The sequence below is a fragment of the Pteropus vampyrus genome, unplaced genomic scaffold, assembly GCF_000151845.1.
Source record: "Pteropus vampyrus isolate Shadow unplaced genomic scaffold, Pvam_2.0 Scaffold88, whole genome shotgun sequence".
Lineage (NCBI taxonomy): Eukaryota > Metazoa > Chordata > Mammalia > Chiroptera > Pteropodidae > Pteropus > Pteropus vampyrus.
In genome coordinates this window covers 4,927,376-4,945,155 of record NW_011888869.1, presented here as the reverse complement: position 1 = coordinate 4,945,155, position 17,780 = coordinate 4,927,376, and the positions used below count along the sequence as shown (strand labels likewise).

At 32.4% G+C, this 17,780-nt stretch overlaps 1 protein-coding gene across 1 annotated transcript in view; it reads right to left on the bottom strand.

The window, feature by feature from the left end:
* TLL1 (tolloid like 1) overlaps window positions 1-17,780 on the bottom strand; it is a 171,693-nt gene that overhangs the window by 19,350 nt on the left and 134,563 nt on the right. The window contains exons 13-18 of the mRNA XM_011363716.2: window positions 17,060-17,255; window positions 15,192-15,317; window positions 12,966-13,126; window positions 10,113-10,293; window positions 3,248-3,373; window positions 471-598 (exon numbers count right to left, since the gene is read on the bottom strand). Coding sequence (XP_011362018.1) covers window positions 471-598; window positions 3,248-3,373; window positions 10,113-10,293; window positions 12,966-13,126; window positions 15,192-15,317; window positions 17,060-17,255 — 918 coding nt within the window. The remainder of the gene's footprint in view (window positions 1-470; window positions 599-3,247; window positions 3,374-10,112; window positions 10,294-12,965; window positions 13,127-15,191; window positions 15,318-17,059; window positions 17,256-17,780) is intronic.

Sequence of the window (17,780 nt, the reverse complement as noted above, 5' to 3'; positions counted from 1 at the left end):
ACAAAATTAGTTTTATTATAAAATATATATATGTTCTGTATATGAGGCATAAAAAATTGACACAGCCAGTGGGATTGATTCGCTATGCTGTGTTTAAGTGAATAGTAATTTTATTGCCGTCTTGCTGAATTTCTGATTCTTTTGTTCTTTTGTTTACTACCTGCATTTGGAAATATCATTTCCAATAACACATTAGCAAGTAGAGCCTTCTGCTTTGCAGTAACTTTGGCAATGCCTTTTAAAGCATCCAGGATGAGAACACTGTATGAGAACTACATGGCTGCCACCACTATCCCTTGCTCTTGGAAATCAGGGGTTTGTTTAGTGTTAGCAGGAAAGCATAAGAATGAAAATATTTTCCACCTGACTACAAATTCGGTTCAATTCAATAAACGTTCATTTCACTTCCATGTCCCAGCTAAGAAAGACACGGGCAATCGCCTTAATAAAAGAATGATGTGCTCACTTACTAATTTGACGCGATGGCCAGGAGTGGCACTGATTTCCCACGTGCATTCCTTCCTGCTCGGGTACTTGTCTGGCCAGTTGGGACTGGTGATGAAGCCATTTGGACTGTGGATCTTCTGTTCACACTCAGCTGTGCCAATAACGATAATATCTATCAGTGTGGAAATGCAGCCCAGAATTGGGCCAGCAAGAAAGCAGCCGATTTACCCACTATCTTGCTGAAAGGTCCTCCCGAGCACTAACTACTCAACACTCCAGTCTCCGCTATCACATTCACCTGCATTGACACACGTGTTGCTGAGCACATAATCAGGCAACGCTTGTTTTCTTGCTCACGTGAAATTAAGTGTTTACAATGAATTAGATAAACGCCTAAAAGAAAATAAACTATTTTAAACTGCTGGAGATCTGTAAGCTCAGACTTTGACAGAGCAACGTATATTGACAACCGAAAATGTCAACACTTGCCTTGGTATGTGTGAAATATTTAATGCAATGTTACAAACAAAAATCAATGGACTGCCATTTAGATTCATTTCTATTAAAAGAAACATCATTTACAGTTAATTAACACCATTAAGCCACTTTATGAATTATGTATTTACATTTTCTCTTTCCCTTAGTTAAATAGACACTTGAATACCTGAACTAAAATTTTAGCTGCTAAAGTAAATTAACCCAAAGTTCATCAAAATAAAATGAAATACTAAGGGGAAACACAAGTGAACAGCTACAAGCCATAGAGATAGCTTCTGAACTGATTTCAAAAAATATTTTATTCAATTAACATGACATTTCTTTTAGGTTTTTCACAATTAAAATAACTTCATCTTAAAGGGGGCCATTCCATATTGTTAATATCAAACTTTAAAAATATTTAACATCCTCAGGCTGTGTTCATTCTATATAATTTATGAACCAGCCCCCTACACATCCTACTTTAGACTGTGAATTATTTGTACTGTATTGTGCATCCCATTCTAAAATACAATTAATTCTCTGAAATTTTTCAAGAAATTCCTTTGGGGGGAATTCTTTACTGAATGGACAAAACACCTGGTATACTACAGGGCTGCATGATAAGGGTAGGATGCCAAAATTAATGTGTTGTCACATTCCTTACCATTAGACCTTTATCTTAATTGTGCTAGGTGTCCACAGGCAGGTTTGGATTTGTAACAGAGGAATACAAAAAGGAGGTGAAATTCAGTTCTTTTCCAACAATATAAGATCATGTAGCAAGACAATAGCCTTAACGTCTGGATTCTGTCTGGACAAAGGTTTTCTGACTTGCGTGACCCCTGTCCTTGCCTGGTCATATGAAATGTGGAGCCTCTAGAATCCCGCAAAGAGCCTATGAGACAAAGAGGCTCCCTGCTGAACTGTGGAAGGTGCCCGTACTATAGCAGAGGTAAAAAGAAATCCAACCCCTTAACTGGCAATAAAAATGAACTTTATTGGGGTGCCTGGATATAGTTTTATCTAAAAGGAAGTTTCCTATAAAATCCTTTCTTGAAAATATTTACTGTAATGAACAAAGACTTAGGATATCTATATTTATTTGTCACCTGTGAGCCAGGGGCTATACGCATACTCTGCAAAAGCTGCGTCTTTTTTTCTCTGAATTACCTTCCATAACTGCAAAATAACTGGGCCTATTCTGCAGCCTGTTGATTTTACAGAATACCAATCACAAATATCAGAATCCCCATGGGTTTATCCTCATATGTGAAAGTAAAAAGAAACAAAAATCCTGCTTGCATGTGATTCTGGGCAATGTCAATAACTCAGTAAAAAGAGAAAAAAAAAAAAAAAAAAACCCAAACACTGGCCTTTGACCACATTTGAATGGAACAAGGGTCAATTCAAGAGACTCAGTTTCATTTGAATGTGCATTAAAAAGGTTGCTAACTTTGGTGCTAGTCAGTTACCTACCAATCTACATGTGCTAATGACTCAAGTTACAAATTCTGCCTTAGTAATTCTTTCAAAATAGGCATAAATCCTGATTACATAGAAAATTCAGGAGCAGCCTCCAAAGGAAGAAATAGGAACTGAATAACTATTTGTTTCCATCTAGCTCACACTGACTGAGATTAAGATCATTGGTTTTCTAAGGAATATTGTAAGGCCTGGAGGACAAAAACTGATAGGATACTATTATGCTACTACTATGACTTTGAAAATTTTTTTTTGCCAAAACCAAGACTAAATCTTTAAATTGCACAATATCTACCATTTCTAAATGTCTCTCTTCTGGTAGGCATTTGAATTTGACACTCCTGGTATTTAAAGTGGCATCACTCATGTAGCACATATATGAGATATTCTGGGGAGGGAAATGAAACCAAATGCAAAGCGTTCAGCAGAAGTTAAGTTTAAATATGAAGGCTGTTATAAGGTCTGTTCTATAAAGTCCTGGGGATAATGTGGTGCTTTTCTGGCTGCCAGATGGCATCATAGCAGCATCTATGTCTGTTATACAAAGTTATTCTAATGTTACCCATGTGTGAAGTGCAGAACTTTTAGGCAACATGCGTTTCCAGTAGTTTGCCTTGGATCTTTGAACACTGCATACACACACACACACACATATACATACATATATAAGTATATACATATATATACATATATATATGTGTATATACATGCCCACACACACACACACACACACATTCGAATAGTCAATAATTATGATTAATTCTACCTGGAAGCAGTGGCTTTACCCAAACTGCATGAAATTCTAGATATTGTCAAGAAAAGAACACTCCTTTCATACCTTCCTTGCAGTCGTGTTTATTTTCATGCAGCACAAATCCATTACGGCATTGACACACATAGCTTCCCACTGTGTTGACACATTCGTGTTGACATCCGCCGTTATCCTTAGAGCATTCGTCTTTGTCTAGCAAAGAGACAACCCCACAGTTTAGTAAGAAGCTTTAAAACAAAGAATATCAAAGGAGAGCCATTTAGTTGTGGTTAATCCTGGCAAAGGGTAAACTAAGTCACGGCTTTCTCTGTTCCCAATGTAAAAAAACAAAACAAAACAAAAACAAAAACAAAATTTATAGTATCTAAGTTCTACCCAGTCCTTCTTTAGCTTAGTGCCTTGCACTATGGATTAAGTTTCCAAGACCATCCTTGCTAGGATGCAAACTTGTAGTCCTCTTTAACTCCTGGAGTACGAGTTTTGAGTAGGAGAGAGGAACTAATCCTTTTATCAACTAATCCTAAACATTTATTGCCAATTTTTAAAAATAATTTTAAAATTGTGAGTAGTTTGAATAAATGCCAAAAAATGATATTAGAGAGAAATCCTTCAATATATTAACCATGGTGTTTAGACAGAGGCTAAACAAGATTCCAAGATTCGTTAGTAATCACTTAAAAAAATCAGTACGACTACTGAAGTTGATTTTTTTCATTAACGTTGTAGTTATGCAAAGCATTAATGAATCTGGACATTTCTTAATATTCCAGGATAGCGGGGAAAGAAGTGTCATTAGACTCTCCTAAAGAAGAAAGTTAACATATGTTTTAAACACATCTACTCCAGCAGACCAGTTTATGAATAAGTAATTCCCTAAAAGGACTTTTACTGTGCTAGAAACAAAGGTGAAAACAGAAAGTATGAACTTCATTCACTACAGTTACAAAAGCCAAACTAGATGAGCAGGCAATGATCTTAATCTCAGTCAGTGTGAGCTAGATGGAAACGAACTAGATGAGCAGTGTGATGCATCAGCCACCATATTATGTCATTCAACTCTTATTCCATGGCTGGCTTGTCCGTTAAAGTCAAAAACTGGCAGATTGCTCATGACACACATATATGATGACATATCACTCAGACTTTCATCACTCTCACAGTATAGAGAACAAAAGGACATGAGACAGTCATATCAGACGTTAGGCTGAATTTGTGATTTACACTCTGTCAACTGATTTTTCTAATGAGAATTTGTGAGCTCATGGTGGCACCAAAATAGCAAATGCTATATTTGCTTTTTTATCAAATCAATATTCACTCTGTGGAGAGAGATTTAGGAAAGACATTTAATCAACGAATCTGATAATAATTTTTAAGGACATATCTATTTTTCCCCTTTTGGAGCCTGATTATATAACATAGTACACACATGCTCCTGGGGTATATTCATGCATTGTCAATATCAGAATATTCCAAATACGTAAAGGCAGTCTCAGAGTTCTAAAGAATGTATCGGAATTAACATATATGTGATTTATGTGTTTTCTACCTATGCTCAAGAATGTATATAAATCAATGTATCTGTGACTTATGTGATCTCTACCTATCCTTAACAGATAAATTACATTTTTCTTACTTACTATGGAGACTAAAAGAAGCACAAAAAATATAGAATAAAAAAAATTCTCTAGTATCAAACACAAAAATGTATAAGAAATGAGAAGCTAATAGAAAATTTGCTTTGTAAAATTAATTTTAGAGAACGTTATGATAATTTGGAAGTCCTGTTCCCTTATTTGTGTCAACAATGAAAATGATAGTTTATGAGTTACTAATGACATATGCACAATGGGTGGATGGTAACCATACTTTCTACCACCATGGTGGCAGATACCTAGATATTCTAATTCAGACAGTTAAGCAGTAAATGATTTAAATTTATTATTGTAATGCACCTTTTCAGAGCTCTTAAGATGGTTCAGGAAAATACTCCTTCATAAGCGGATGTAAAAATACACTTAAATGGAAAGAGCCGATTTAACATTTTCTGGTGCCAGAATTATTTACTCTGAAATAGACACATATTTTTTTCTATGAAAATGTTTATATAATGATTGTTTGGTGTACTTAAAACCTGACGGAGTGAACTTTAGTTGTCCTATAGGTCAACTGGTTGAAAATCTAACAACTGTAAGCAAAGTAGTTTAGAGGAAATTTGTTCACATAAACACATAAAAACACTGTTTTTAAATCAATAGTCATTCCAAAATGAAAACAATTCCAGTACATGAAATATTGATAACATTTAAATTTTATTCTATTAAAAATCTCAAGTCACTAGGTTATATTTCTAAGGAGAATTATTTAGATTTGACAGAACATAATCTGACCTGTGGTAATGGTAACTAAAAAGAAGTAAAGCTGACAGTGAAACCAATCATATTCAAATAGCAGCTTTTGTAGCCAATTATTCATATTTCTGTTGTGCTGGAAAAATGATAATTTTAAAATAGTTTTTAGACCAGGAAGGAGGAGGAAAAGAAAGAGGAAGATGAACAAAAAGATTTTAAACATTCATAATTAACTATCTATTATTTTTCAGTCTCCCAGTTGATTGGTGTTTCCTGCCTTCAGCCCCACATCTAATGTTGACTAATATAATCAATATCACATGAAAATTAAGTTATCAAACACACTGCTAGAATATATGTATAGGTTAATCTAAACTTTAGCTAAAATTCAAAACTAGACTAATCAAAATAGTAACTAAAAGCAGCAGAGGAAAGTTATCACGCCTAGCAAAGTAGCAAATATAACTGTGCCTCCACAGGTCAAAATATTATATGAAAAAAGAAAATTTCAGTAAACATTTGAATACTTATAATTATCCAGATGTTTTACATCATGCAGACAAAGACAGCTATTTATTTAACTTATTTAACTTAATATTTTAAATTGTCTCAGGAGTAGTGAACACAGTGTGGATATGTTTTTAAAAACACTTGTTCAAATAGAAGTAAACTATTCTAATTAAAGTGAATGCAATTTCAGGTTATCTATGTGGATGAGAAATGACAATATCATAAAAGACAAACTATACAAATATATTCTGGACTTTTTATATACGAAAGGTCATCAAACCAGGGGAGGAAAAAACTATTAGCAAACCTGATTATGTTTTTACTTTCTTTCCCTTTCTTCTTTTAGTACACAAACTACAAATATTTTGAAAATCGAAAAGGAGAGGGAAGGAAGATACAGAGTTTTAAATACTTCTCAGAATGTCTGCATAATGAATTTAATAATTGAGAATTCTATCAATAATTCATTTGAAATTTTCTAGCATTTTCATGCTGTAGGCACAAAACGTTTTAAGTAGTTTTTATTAGTGAGAGAAATAAATGTTTCGTTGAGTAGAAATAAAAACATTTATTTTCTGCAGATGGAAATTAGCCTCCTTCATTGGAATGGACAAATCTGTTTTCTATTCCTTCATGTTAGATGAAGGAAAAGTCCATTATAAGGGACAAAGGAGGTGGCATTTTTCCATCAGAGGCTTGCAGAGTATCTCTGAGACTATCAGAGGCCATCAGCCTATTAATAATACATACTGGATGGAATTGAAGTGGCAACCTGTATCAAGTTCTTGCAAGATTCAAAAATAAAAAATTTCTCTTTGCAGATAGCTTCCTTATCTGTAGGAAAAAGAAAGATCCGTGCACCAGAACAGAAACATATGTGAGCAGATATACTCCCAACGAATGCTCAAATATAAAATAAACAGACCTATGCACGCTCATGCATATATACATGTACACATACACTCTCATGCATGTGTACACACATACATGGCACATACAGGTTTCAACACAAAACTGTTGAATAAATAATCACCTTCAAAATAGCACCAATAAACTCTACTGATAGCTATGACAGAGACAATTTGCTCTTGCCAAAACATTCAAATATTTAAATATCGTTTAATAATGAAAAATTTGGAACAGGATTCTAAATTATAGGAAAGTTTTCATTGTATTCTCGTTTGAAGTTAATCACACAAATATTTAAAGTCTTGTGAGAATAACACGAGGTTGAATTTTTTTTCAAAATATCTATGACCAGTCTATGAGAGAAATAGTGCATGGGAAGAACAATGTGAAGAAATATCTATATACGGTGAAAGGTGGATAAGATGAGCATATCAGTTGAAATCACTTAAGTTTAGAGATGGGAATTTTGCACAAATCATTTTATCTGAATCCTATGTTTATTTCACACAAAAATAAAAAGAGAATCAGGAAATCTAGGTTTTATTCCATTTCTGCCACTAAGCAAGTCACTAGGTCCATCAGTAACAGATCACATTCGCATTAAAGTTATCTGTGAGGAAGACTGCTTTTCAATGAGGTTTATTCTTCAAATTCTGTGTCTTTGCTATTGCAGAAGTCATGTTGAGTTTTGCACTAATACAGGGTTGTCTAAAGAAGATAAAATATGCTCAATTCTCATTGCCTGAGGTCATTTATTATATTATCCACAAATAATGAATATTACAATTAAATTTTTAAAAACACATCAATTTCCCAAAGGTTGCTGTTTTGACATACATAAAATCTTATATTTCCTTTACATTTCACCCATATAAAGAAAAAAATAACTTTGTTCTGAGCAGAATACAGTTAACTTTACTTAACCATTTAGTATAAGTATACCTGCGCAGATTTTTATACTTGTGTTCAAATACAACATTATATAAAATTAAAGTTGGTTTTACTATCATATAAAGTAAGTAATTACTGTTAATTATAAAACAAACCTCATATAGTCCAAGAAAATAACAGTAATATGTTGTTGGACTAGATATCTTCTATAAAATGCCCATGCCACTGTATGCCAAATTAGCTAAAAATTGAATAGACATATAATTCTATATCATGTCCGAATAATGTTACTTTGATAGTCTCAATATCCTTATTAGCTTTGATATTATTACTTTGTTATATTGCTTTTTAAATATACCTTAGAATCAGTATAGTATACGACACTTTGATTTTTGTAGAGGAGTTTATAGATTTTCTGCTGTATAATGCAATAACTTCTAAATTTTAAAGCTATAGCATTTTTCATGACTAATTTAAGATATTAAATCAGGATTCATATGAGATGGTTTCTTATATGAACATGGAAGTGACAGAAATCGATATTAATTATTCTGCTAATAAGTTCTTAGAATTATTCTGCCAATTTCATTTCTTAAGTCTACAAAGTGCTTATTTAAAATCAAAGGCTATGTGCAAAAATAACTAAAATCTCCATGTGATTATTTCTGAAATAACTGTATATGCCTCCATATCTATATTATAAGAATTAAAGTAGCATGCCTTATATTTCAATAGTGTCCTGAAGGCACAAACATATAAGTAACCTGTCTTTATGATTTGGAAAGTTTTGTCTGACTAAAATATCAGAGAATGAATTTTCAATATTCTGTAACTTTAAATTTTATTATACTTTATCACCAGTATATTTAGTGTGTATCTTTTTTTTGTAAGTATTATCAAATAAAATATATATCTAATTTGAAGTAAAAAGGATCCTGAATATTATTAATGTTATGATGAAATTTATTTACTTTATACTTTCAATTTTAGAAATAAATATTTAAGTGGCTCTAACATAAGAAGCCTTATCTCTAACCACTGGAAATCTAGAATTGATAAAAATACGTGATATTTATAAAATAATGAAGTCTAAGGAAGTCTTCCTTTCATTGAAATAGGATATTACAATTCTATTTTGAATAACATAAATCTTAAATTAATGTCTGAGAAGAACTTTTAAAAGGCAATTAAATCTGAGGGAAGAAGGGAATGAGAACAAGGGAGCCAAGAACCATTGTATTTCTAACTTTTGTGTATGACTTGGACCCCTCAATGGAGCTCCTGAACCATTAACTTCAATTACACCGAAAACCCCAAACAAATCTTGGGCATTGTAAATCTCATTAATTTTAAACACATGGGGACTGAAATAAATGGACTTTGAATTAACTCAATCCAAATTACCTAATATTAAAACATAATTGGAATTCAGTTGCTTTAAATTGCTTGCCAGTTTGAAAGGCAGAATAGATTGCTATACTAAGGTTTACTATAATTTTATCTATTTTTAAAGTTACACAGTATTTTTATTAGGTATAAAGTTAGGAAAATGAGGGAATTTCACTGATTTCTATATATTTTCTTAAAATTTGGAGACCTTTTATCAAATTTCAGCTCTATAAGAAGGAAGTTTCACTATGTTCATTAAATTAAACATACATTCCAAACACAGAAGTAACAACTGCTGAAAATATCTGATAATATATTTTTTTTAGTAAAATGATAACTTCCATAGTTCTAGGTCTCTTCCTGCAGTCATTTCTATAGTGATGAGGCAAAGTGTGATTTTAATATCAGTTAATAAGAAGAATTTAAATGTAATAAGAGAAATAAGAAATATGTTGATAAATGGTAGGAATAAAAATTATGTTGCTAAAATGAGACCACATATTCCAAGACCAAAGATAAATTATTTTGAAACAGTCTGCCAATTTTTGGAAATTTGGTATCATTATTCCCATCCGTTGGTAAAGAGCAAAGTCACTGTATGAAAACATTATTATAATAATTTTGTGTTACTTGTACCAGTCTTTATAATATTTGATTAGTGTATACATGATCTAAGTATTTTGACTAAATTTCAACAGGGTTCCTATTATTAACATCCTAATTTTACATAAAAAATTGTTCAACGTAGAATAAATGCTCATGCATTCTGTACACCTCCAAGTTACATTTACAGAAAACTAAGAAAAATGGATAAAATATAATTTAAGCCAATTCACCTTAAAAATCCATAATATACATATGCAGTATGCGAATACTGATACCTGAGAAAAAATGTGCTTTGAAGCCCTTCTTGGATACAGTATTGTCAGATTTGAATTCAATTCTCATATTGTTGAACTGGGACGTGATCACTTCAGGCACTTCAGCACCACAAAATTTGCCGTGCAATTTAGACTCAGAGGAAAGACCGCTCCAAATCTCTACGTAATCGTACTTGCAAACCTAGAAAAAACATGGTCATTGGCGTCACCAGATTTGAAAGCACCAGATGATTGACATTCATTTTTGAAAAGTGTGTCATGCTTTTCCAACTCTTTATTCCTGTGATAGTCAAACTGGAATTAAAAGGTAAAGAAAAAAATCAATAAAAAGGTCCAAACATGAGGCAGAAACTATGAAAGACAGGTTTGAGAAGAATTTTGTTCTGAATATCTCCAAGAGATACATATCTACAATTGTCTGCTTCTTTGTATGTATTTACAGCATATATCTTTTCCCAGAAACACAGAGTTAAGAACTGAAATAAATGTTCATTGACATGATGGCACTGATGGTCACAAAAAGAGCAGCAGTTACTGCTTTTTTTGTGTTAATTGTTAAATGTTTTTAAATTTTCACTAAGAACTGTGAATGAATTTGACATGTACCATCTCATTTAATGCTGCAATGATTACATGAAATTGGTACAGTTAGTCCATGAAACAAACATTAGCAATAGAAATGATCCTTTCTATTGTAAAGATGAAAAAGTGAAGTTCAGAAATTGTATATAACTTTTCCAAAATTATACATATATGAGGCAGCATGGTGATTAATAGCATGGAATTTGGCTTGGTCCAGATCTGCCTCCCAGAAACACTTCATTCTAATCAGAACAGCACCATGAAGAATTTTCAAAGTGAGACAGATACTTGGTATTTGATAAAAAAGGATCCTTTGCCTTTCAAACTTATTAAACAAATTGATATTTCTTAATTTCTTTGAGTTGCTAGTTACTGTGAAGTTACTCTGTAGCACTGATGCAGGAGTGCAAACAAATAGGAATTCTATACAGTGGGATGGAGGCAGGAATTTACGCTAAAATGAAGTAGAGTCATTCTGATTTACATGCAATGCACTAACACCACCAAAATGGAAGAAGCTAAGTGAATGCCAGGTATTCTTAGGCAATTTTATGGCCACTAACAGATGTTTCCATGATATACTTTTAAAGTTCTGAAGGGTCACATTCTAAAGAACACAGCTTGCATGAATGACCGTATTGCATAAATGTGTAATTAGCAAGTTTAACAATGCAGATGATTGAACCCTGGGGCATGATCTGTACTTTGCAATGTGTCAACTCAAATTACTGTTTCTTGTAATATTAATTAGGTGATAAATCAGCAAAATATTGCTAGGATAAATGAAATAAGTTTTTCTATCCACTTTGTTATAGCTGCAATTTTTGTTTAGAGAGGGCTCTGACACAGGATGGGAAAATGTTACCAAGGCCAAATTTGTCTGACATTGACATCCCTTTAGGATATCAGTGTAATGAATAAAATAATAAAGCTTTAACTTAATTTAATATTTTATAGGTCAAGTTTTTGCTCATCCCTTTATTTGAAATAGCTAAGACATCAAGCTATGAAAATACACAGAATTTTGCAATGGCCTTCCACACAGTAACATCATGATATGTTTACAAATTCTGAGGTATGTTATAATATTTCTCAAGGGTTCTTCCATGAATAAAGACCACTACCATAAGAAAACACTTTTGGATTACAATGCTCCATTTATTTAATCCATTGACCATCCTTCCTCCTGAATATAAACTTCTAAGGAACATCTACCAATTAATGAATCAAAATGTCATCTCTGCCACAGCTTACAGCTTTAGGGAAAACTAAGATAGCAGAAGTCATTCAACACAAAATCCGTATCAAACCACTGAACTGGCAGGGAGATTCCCATTTTCAAAAAGTGCCACTTTTTTGAAAGCTTTTCAAAAAATACTATAAAAAATATTTTCTTCATTTCACAGTTTCTCAAATTTCAGATAATATTAAAGGACAGCTGTTACATGTGGATAAAATATGTTACAAATATAAATCGTAGTCTTTCTCATCATAAAACATGATGTAAAGAACATCTTGAAATGTCCACTGAGCTCTAAAATTCTACATTTCTCTGAAATATATAAGTTCATTATATTTCAGACTCAATTTTCTTTAAGGAAACAAGAAAGTCGGAAACTTCTACCTCAAAGCCGTTAGTAAGAGATTTAAAAACACACAGGAGCATATTCCAAAAAAAAAAAAAAAAGATTTCACTTGTTTAAATGTGACCAGGCAGAAAACTGTAACTTTACTATAGTCAGCTTTTGTAAAAGAAAGATAATATCAACTAAATGCATTTTTTATTGAAGTTAAAGTATTAATCTTTATTTGTGAACCACAAGTACATTCATAATAAAAAACTACTTATATAATGAAAATATACCCATTTCCACAAGCAAAATATACCAGGTTCCCCTAAATGAGTAATTTTGTTATGATTCAACCTGTGGATTTGGGTTTATTTTTTTCTAGAAAAGTCGATGTGACATAAAGCTGACTCCAATTTTTTTTTATAGTTCTTTAACAAATCAAAAAAAATGCTATGCATTAATACACTAGGTAAAAACTCCCTCAGAGTAATTTTCATCCTCCCAGAAACACTCTAAAATATTATCCAATGCCAACAGGAATTATAAGCAGTTGCAGAAATGCGCAGTAGAGCAAAGAAAGACTACGACATTATATTATTATTCCACTGAAATACATTCTTTCTTTCTATTTTAGTTTACCAGTTTGTCTTCAGGGGTTCCCAAAACATAACAGAAAAAAAAAAAATTATTGTTCACTTACTTCATTGCCCTCCAATTCAAAAAACTCAAACTTCATAGAAATTCTGTACTGGGTTGGTGCAACCACTTGCCACACGCAGTTCTTATTAGGAGGGTACTCCTTGGGCCAGCCTGGGGTGGTTATGGTACCGTTAAGTTTGGTCAGAAGCCCACCACAAGCCGCTAGAAGGAAAGAAAAAGAAAAGGTTTCTCTTTAACAAGGTCATCCCCTTGTTAGCGCCTTCCCATTGATATCCAAACATCTCAGCATTTCAACTATTTTCCAGATTTTTCAAAATCTAAAGAGCTACAGTCTCTGTTCCTTAATCATTAGTACAACTATGGTAATCATCTAATCCCAATTATAACCTGTTATTTTGTAGCTTTGGAGCCCAGCAAATTATGGCTACCACAACATTTTAAATCACTTTAAAGTTAAATGAGCAATATAAAGAAAATTGGGTGTTGGTTTTCTTATATTTTAAATGGGTACAATGTCTATACCATATGGTTATTGTGAGAATTAATGAAAAGATACATATAAAGTACAATATGGTCTCATGTAGAAAGACCAAAATCAATGTTTATTTATTTAAACTCTTTTTTCCCAAGACAAGCAACTCTTGGGAAGAGTTGCTGGAGCTAACAGGAAAATAATCTATAGCAAACAGAACAGTTATAATTCCAAAAACTCCATTTAACGATGTTTTCCTTCCCCTTTAGATGATCCGTTTCAGAGGTATTATTTATGTCACCTCTCTACCTTTAGCAAAATCAGAGTAACCAAAAGTAAGCTCAGTGAAAAGAATATATATTTTATGGTTTATAATTAATTCCCAGGGAGTCAAGAGTTACCTAAAATAACTGATCTCTACTTTAATTCACTGTGTGTGTGTGTGTGTGTGTGTGTGTGTGTAACTATATTTACAAATATAGAGTAAAAAAACTACCTGTGCTTTCATGTTTGCCACTTTTTGTTAAATTATTATGAGGTAAATTATTTATTTCTAGGAGCTACACAGAAATAATAGCTATATTTCTTTATAGTGTCTGATATACAATGTTCTGTTTTTAAAATACTGCATTTTCTGCATAATTGTGCCTATTTTATTCAGGATAGGGAGCAGATTAGTAGTTTGATAGTAGTTTGTCAAAGTGAAGGATAGGGAGCAGATTAGTAGTTTGTCAAAGTGAAGAGTTTAACCTTTTAAGAAGAAACAGGTCAACTGGGCATTTATTCACTAAGCAAATAATTCTGCCACTTTTGCTACTTATAATGTCCTCTATTACAGATACAGTAGAGAACAAGATGCTCGTGCTTAGAGAGCTTACATTTTTGTGAGAAACACCAAAGTAACTTTAATAAATATATAAATGTAAATAATGTTCTATTAAAATGATTTTGGCAGAAATTTTTAGAGTGGAATAAGTGAGGAATAGAATGAAGGAAATCAGATCAATCCATTTATTTTGTCTGTAATTCTAGTATGGGACCTGTAACACAGTGGAGCAGGGGAAATAGAAAAGAGTCAACTTTAAATGCTGAAGGAAGAGATAACAGGACTTAATAACAAAACACTGTACAAGATACCTCATCTTAGAATTATAGAGAAATGTAGCAAACATGACAAAATGTCTTTGTGAATCTTTAATAAAATGCATTTAGTCCTGCTTTACATCTGACTGTGCTAGATGCTAGAAATTCAAGGATAATTCAGATTTGAGGTTCTATAGTTTAGTAAGGGAGATGACCCATAAATTATGTTAAGAAAAGACTAAAATAAATAATAGATGAAATTAGATGGGAGGATAAAAATCTAGGTCCAGATAGACATAAAAATAGAAATATATATAGATAGATAGATATATAGATAGATAGATGATAGATGATAGATAGATAGATAGATAGATAGATACATACATACATACATACATACATAAATACATAGATACATAGATAGATAGATAGATAGATAGATAGATAGATAGATAGATAGACAGACAGACAGACAGACAGACAATCGGCCTCATTGGTAACCAAGGGAGAAAATGACTGATTTTATAACAAGAACTCAACAAAGTTTCACATCAGCCATGACTATAAATTGAATCTTACTAGTTGAGGAAAGACATTACTATAAAGGAAAGGAAGAGGGAGGCAGAAAGAAAGAGAATGAGACTGTAACGAAAGAAAGGAATGGGGCAGCGGGCTTCGGGCAGGGCACGCCAAGGACGAATCCAGTCTCACCTTCACAGCTCCTTTTGTCAGGTCCCAATTCATAGCCAGGTTCACATGCACACTGGTAACTGCCCAGAGTGTTCAGACATCGCTGCTCACAGCCTCCGCGATCGGGTTTGGCACACTCATCTTCCTCTGTAAAGACAGCAAACGTTAGAGAACAACTAGAGTGTGCTTTGTTTCTATATATTAAGGTGCAAAATTTTTTGGAACCACAATATGCTTAATAGCTCTGAATGAAACTGAGACAAGTGGTTGCTTTAACAAAGGAGCAGGAACAATTTGCAAGCCCTCAATAAATGAAAAACAAAAATTCACGTCACCTCAACCTCAGAACATGTAAGAACCCGGAGAAGTACTAGAAACCTATAGCAGGGTCACCTGAAGTTCACCTTACCTCAGACACAGTATGTTTTTTCTGAATTTAAAGTCAAAAGGTTAGTGAAACCCATATACAGATTTCTCAGAATGAAACAGAAAACTGACAGAAAAAAAGTTTCATCTCTTGATTTCAGAGCATAGTTTGCTAGATATCCTGGAAAATGCTTTTAAAGAAATTATGGCGAATATAAATTAAAGAGAAAAAACTCAGAACTTACTGGACCTCTTTAAATTTAAAGGATTCAGTGTTTTTCTATAGACACATTAATCCAGAAAATATAATCATTCCTTATTTTTAAATGCATATACTATTTTAATTATAATTGAAACATGAAATATATATAATGTACATATGAAAATATATATACTATGTTTAAAAACATAGATGACAAGCTACTCCAAATCTCATTCTTCGGGTATAACTTATTTTGAGTTAGGGAATTAGCAACAATATTCTTTGGAGAAATTACGCATCAGCAAAACACTACACGTTTTTGATAACCAAACATATAAACATCACATGAGAGAATCTTGATAGCACGTTTCTTATACTGTAAAATATAACAGAGGTTTAAAGCATATAAATGTAAATTTTAATAAATACTTTGAATGCATATAGTAAAAGTGCCAAGGTTCTCTGCCTTTCAATTCACATGATGAATACCTAACTTTTAGGGAAAATCCATTATACTGTTCTTTAAATAATGAAAATGGTAGATATTAATCACGCTAAATTTGGACATATACAACTGAATCCATCATTTATCCTATAAAAATCAGTCTAGAGAAATTTTTTTCTCTTCCCATAAAATAATTTTATTCTACACTGACACATCTAAGTGCCTATGAATTTTCTAAATGCATATTTGATGTTACTATTTGCACTAAAATAGTTTTGTTTTTACTTCAGTAATATACACTAAATGTGACACATAAAAATAAACTAAAATTTAGTTATGAAATTCAAAATTAAGGCTTATCAGTACTAACCCTGTGTCAAAAATACATTTTAGGTATCAGATCAATAATAACTCTTTGTTAAAAAAAATACATGTTAGGTATTCCACTAAGGCGGCCATAAATTGTCTCCAGTGTAGTGGAAGCCACTCTGTAATGGGTGATTTGGAAATGCTGCCACCTGGAATAAACTGATCAACTACAAGTCAATAAATCCCTTTCTGGTTTTGAATCCTTTGTTGACTATATTGCAAATATTTCCTCCCTGTATGTATATCCCTTTCTGGATTTTGCCATTTTATCTATTTCATTTTTAAAAAGTTGGTATAATATACTAATAGAGTTCCTACCCTGTGCTACAAAATTCAAAATTCCAGTATTTTACCAATCACCATTTCCATCAAAACCCACCAAAATACCTTTATGAACAGTGCATACTTCAACTTTCAATAAAACTTTAATTATCCACTAAGTCAAAGCTACATACCACATTTATCCCTGGCAAAGAAAATCTCACATTTCAAATCATTCCAAGTTACCTTTAAAAAAATTGGCAGCGAACCCTGCCTTGTTCACAGTTCCATCAGATACAAACTTCATCCACAAGGTATTGGAGGTAGATTTGATATCTTCAGGTTTATCATAACCACAGAAACGCCCTATCAAAGGGCTATTTTCATTGGCTCCATCTCGAACTTCTAGATAGTCATAGGCACAGTTGTCATGCCTTTCAATCTTAAAGAGTAAAAATATGTGAACATATATCTCATTAATAGATAAAAAAATTTCTATAGAAAGATTATTATGTATTTTCTGTGTCACAGTTCTGACATGGTCATATAACAAATTACTTATATCAAATGAGTAGTTCTTGCATGTGTGCATGGTAATATCTATACTGTCCATGAATAAATGACATATTCTGGTAGACAGGGAGAGGTTAAAAAGAAATCTGTGGAACAGGGCATCTACATGTATGTAGATCAACAGAAGTAACTACCTTTTAAAAGAAAATTAAAATACAAGTTGTGATTCTTTAGAAAATTAAAAAACAAACAACCTCATACTTAAAATTATTATTCCAAGTCTAGGGCAGATTATGCTATAAGCTATGTAAAATTTGTTCAGCAATATAGTTATAAAAACATTGCTCACAGTTCATCAAGAAAACCATTATTTTATTCATGGAGAAGCTAGGTCCAAATTGTATGGACAAATACTGGACTGTTTTAGGTTATAAATATATTTTTGAAGGAAAAT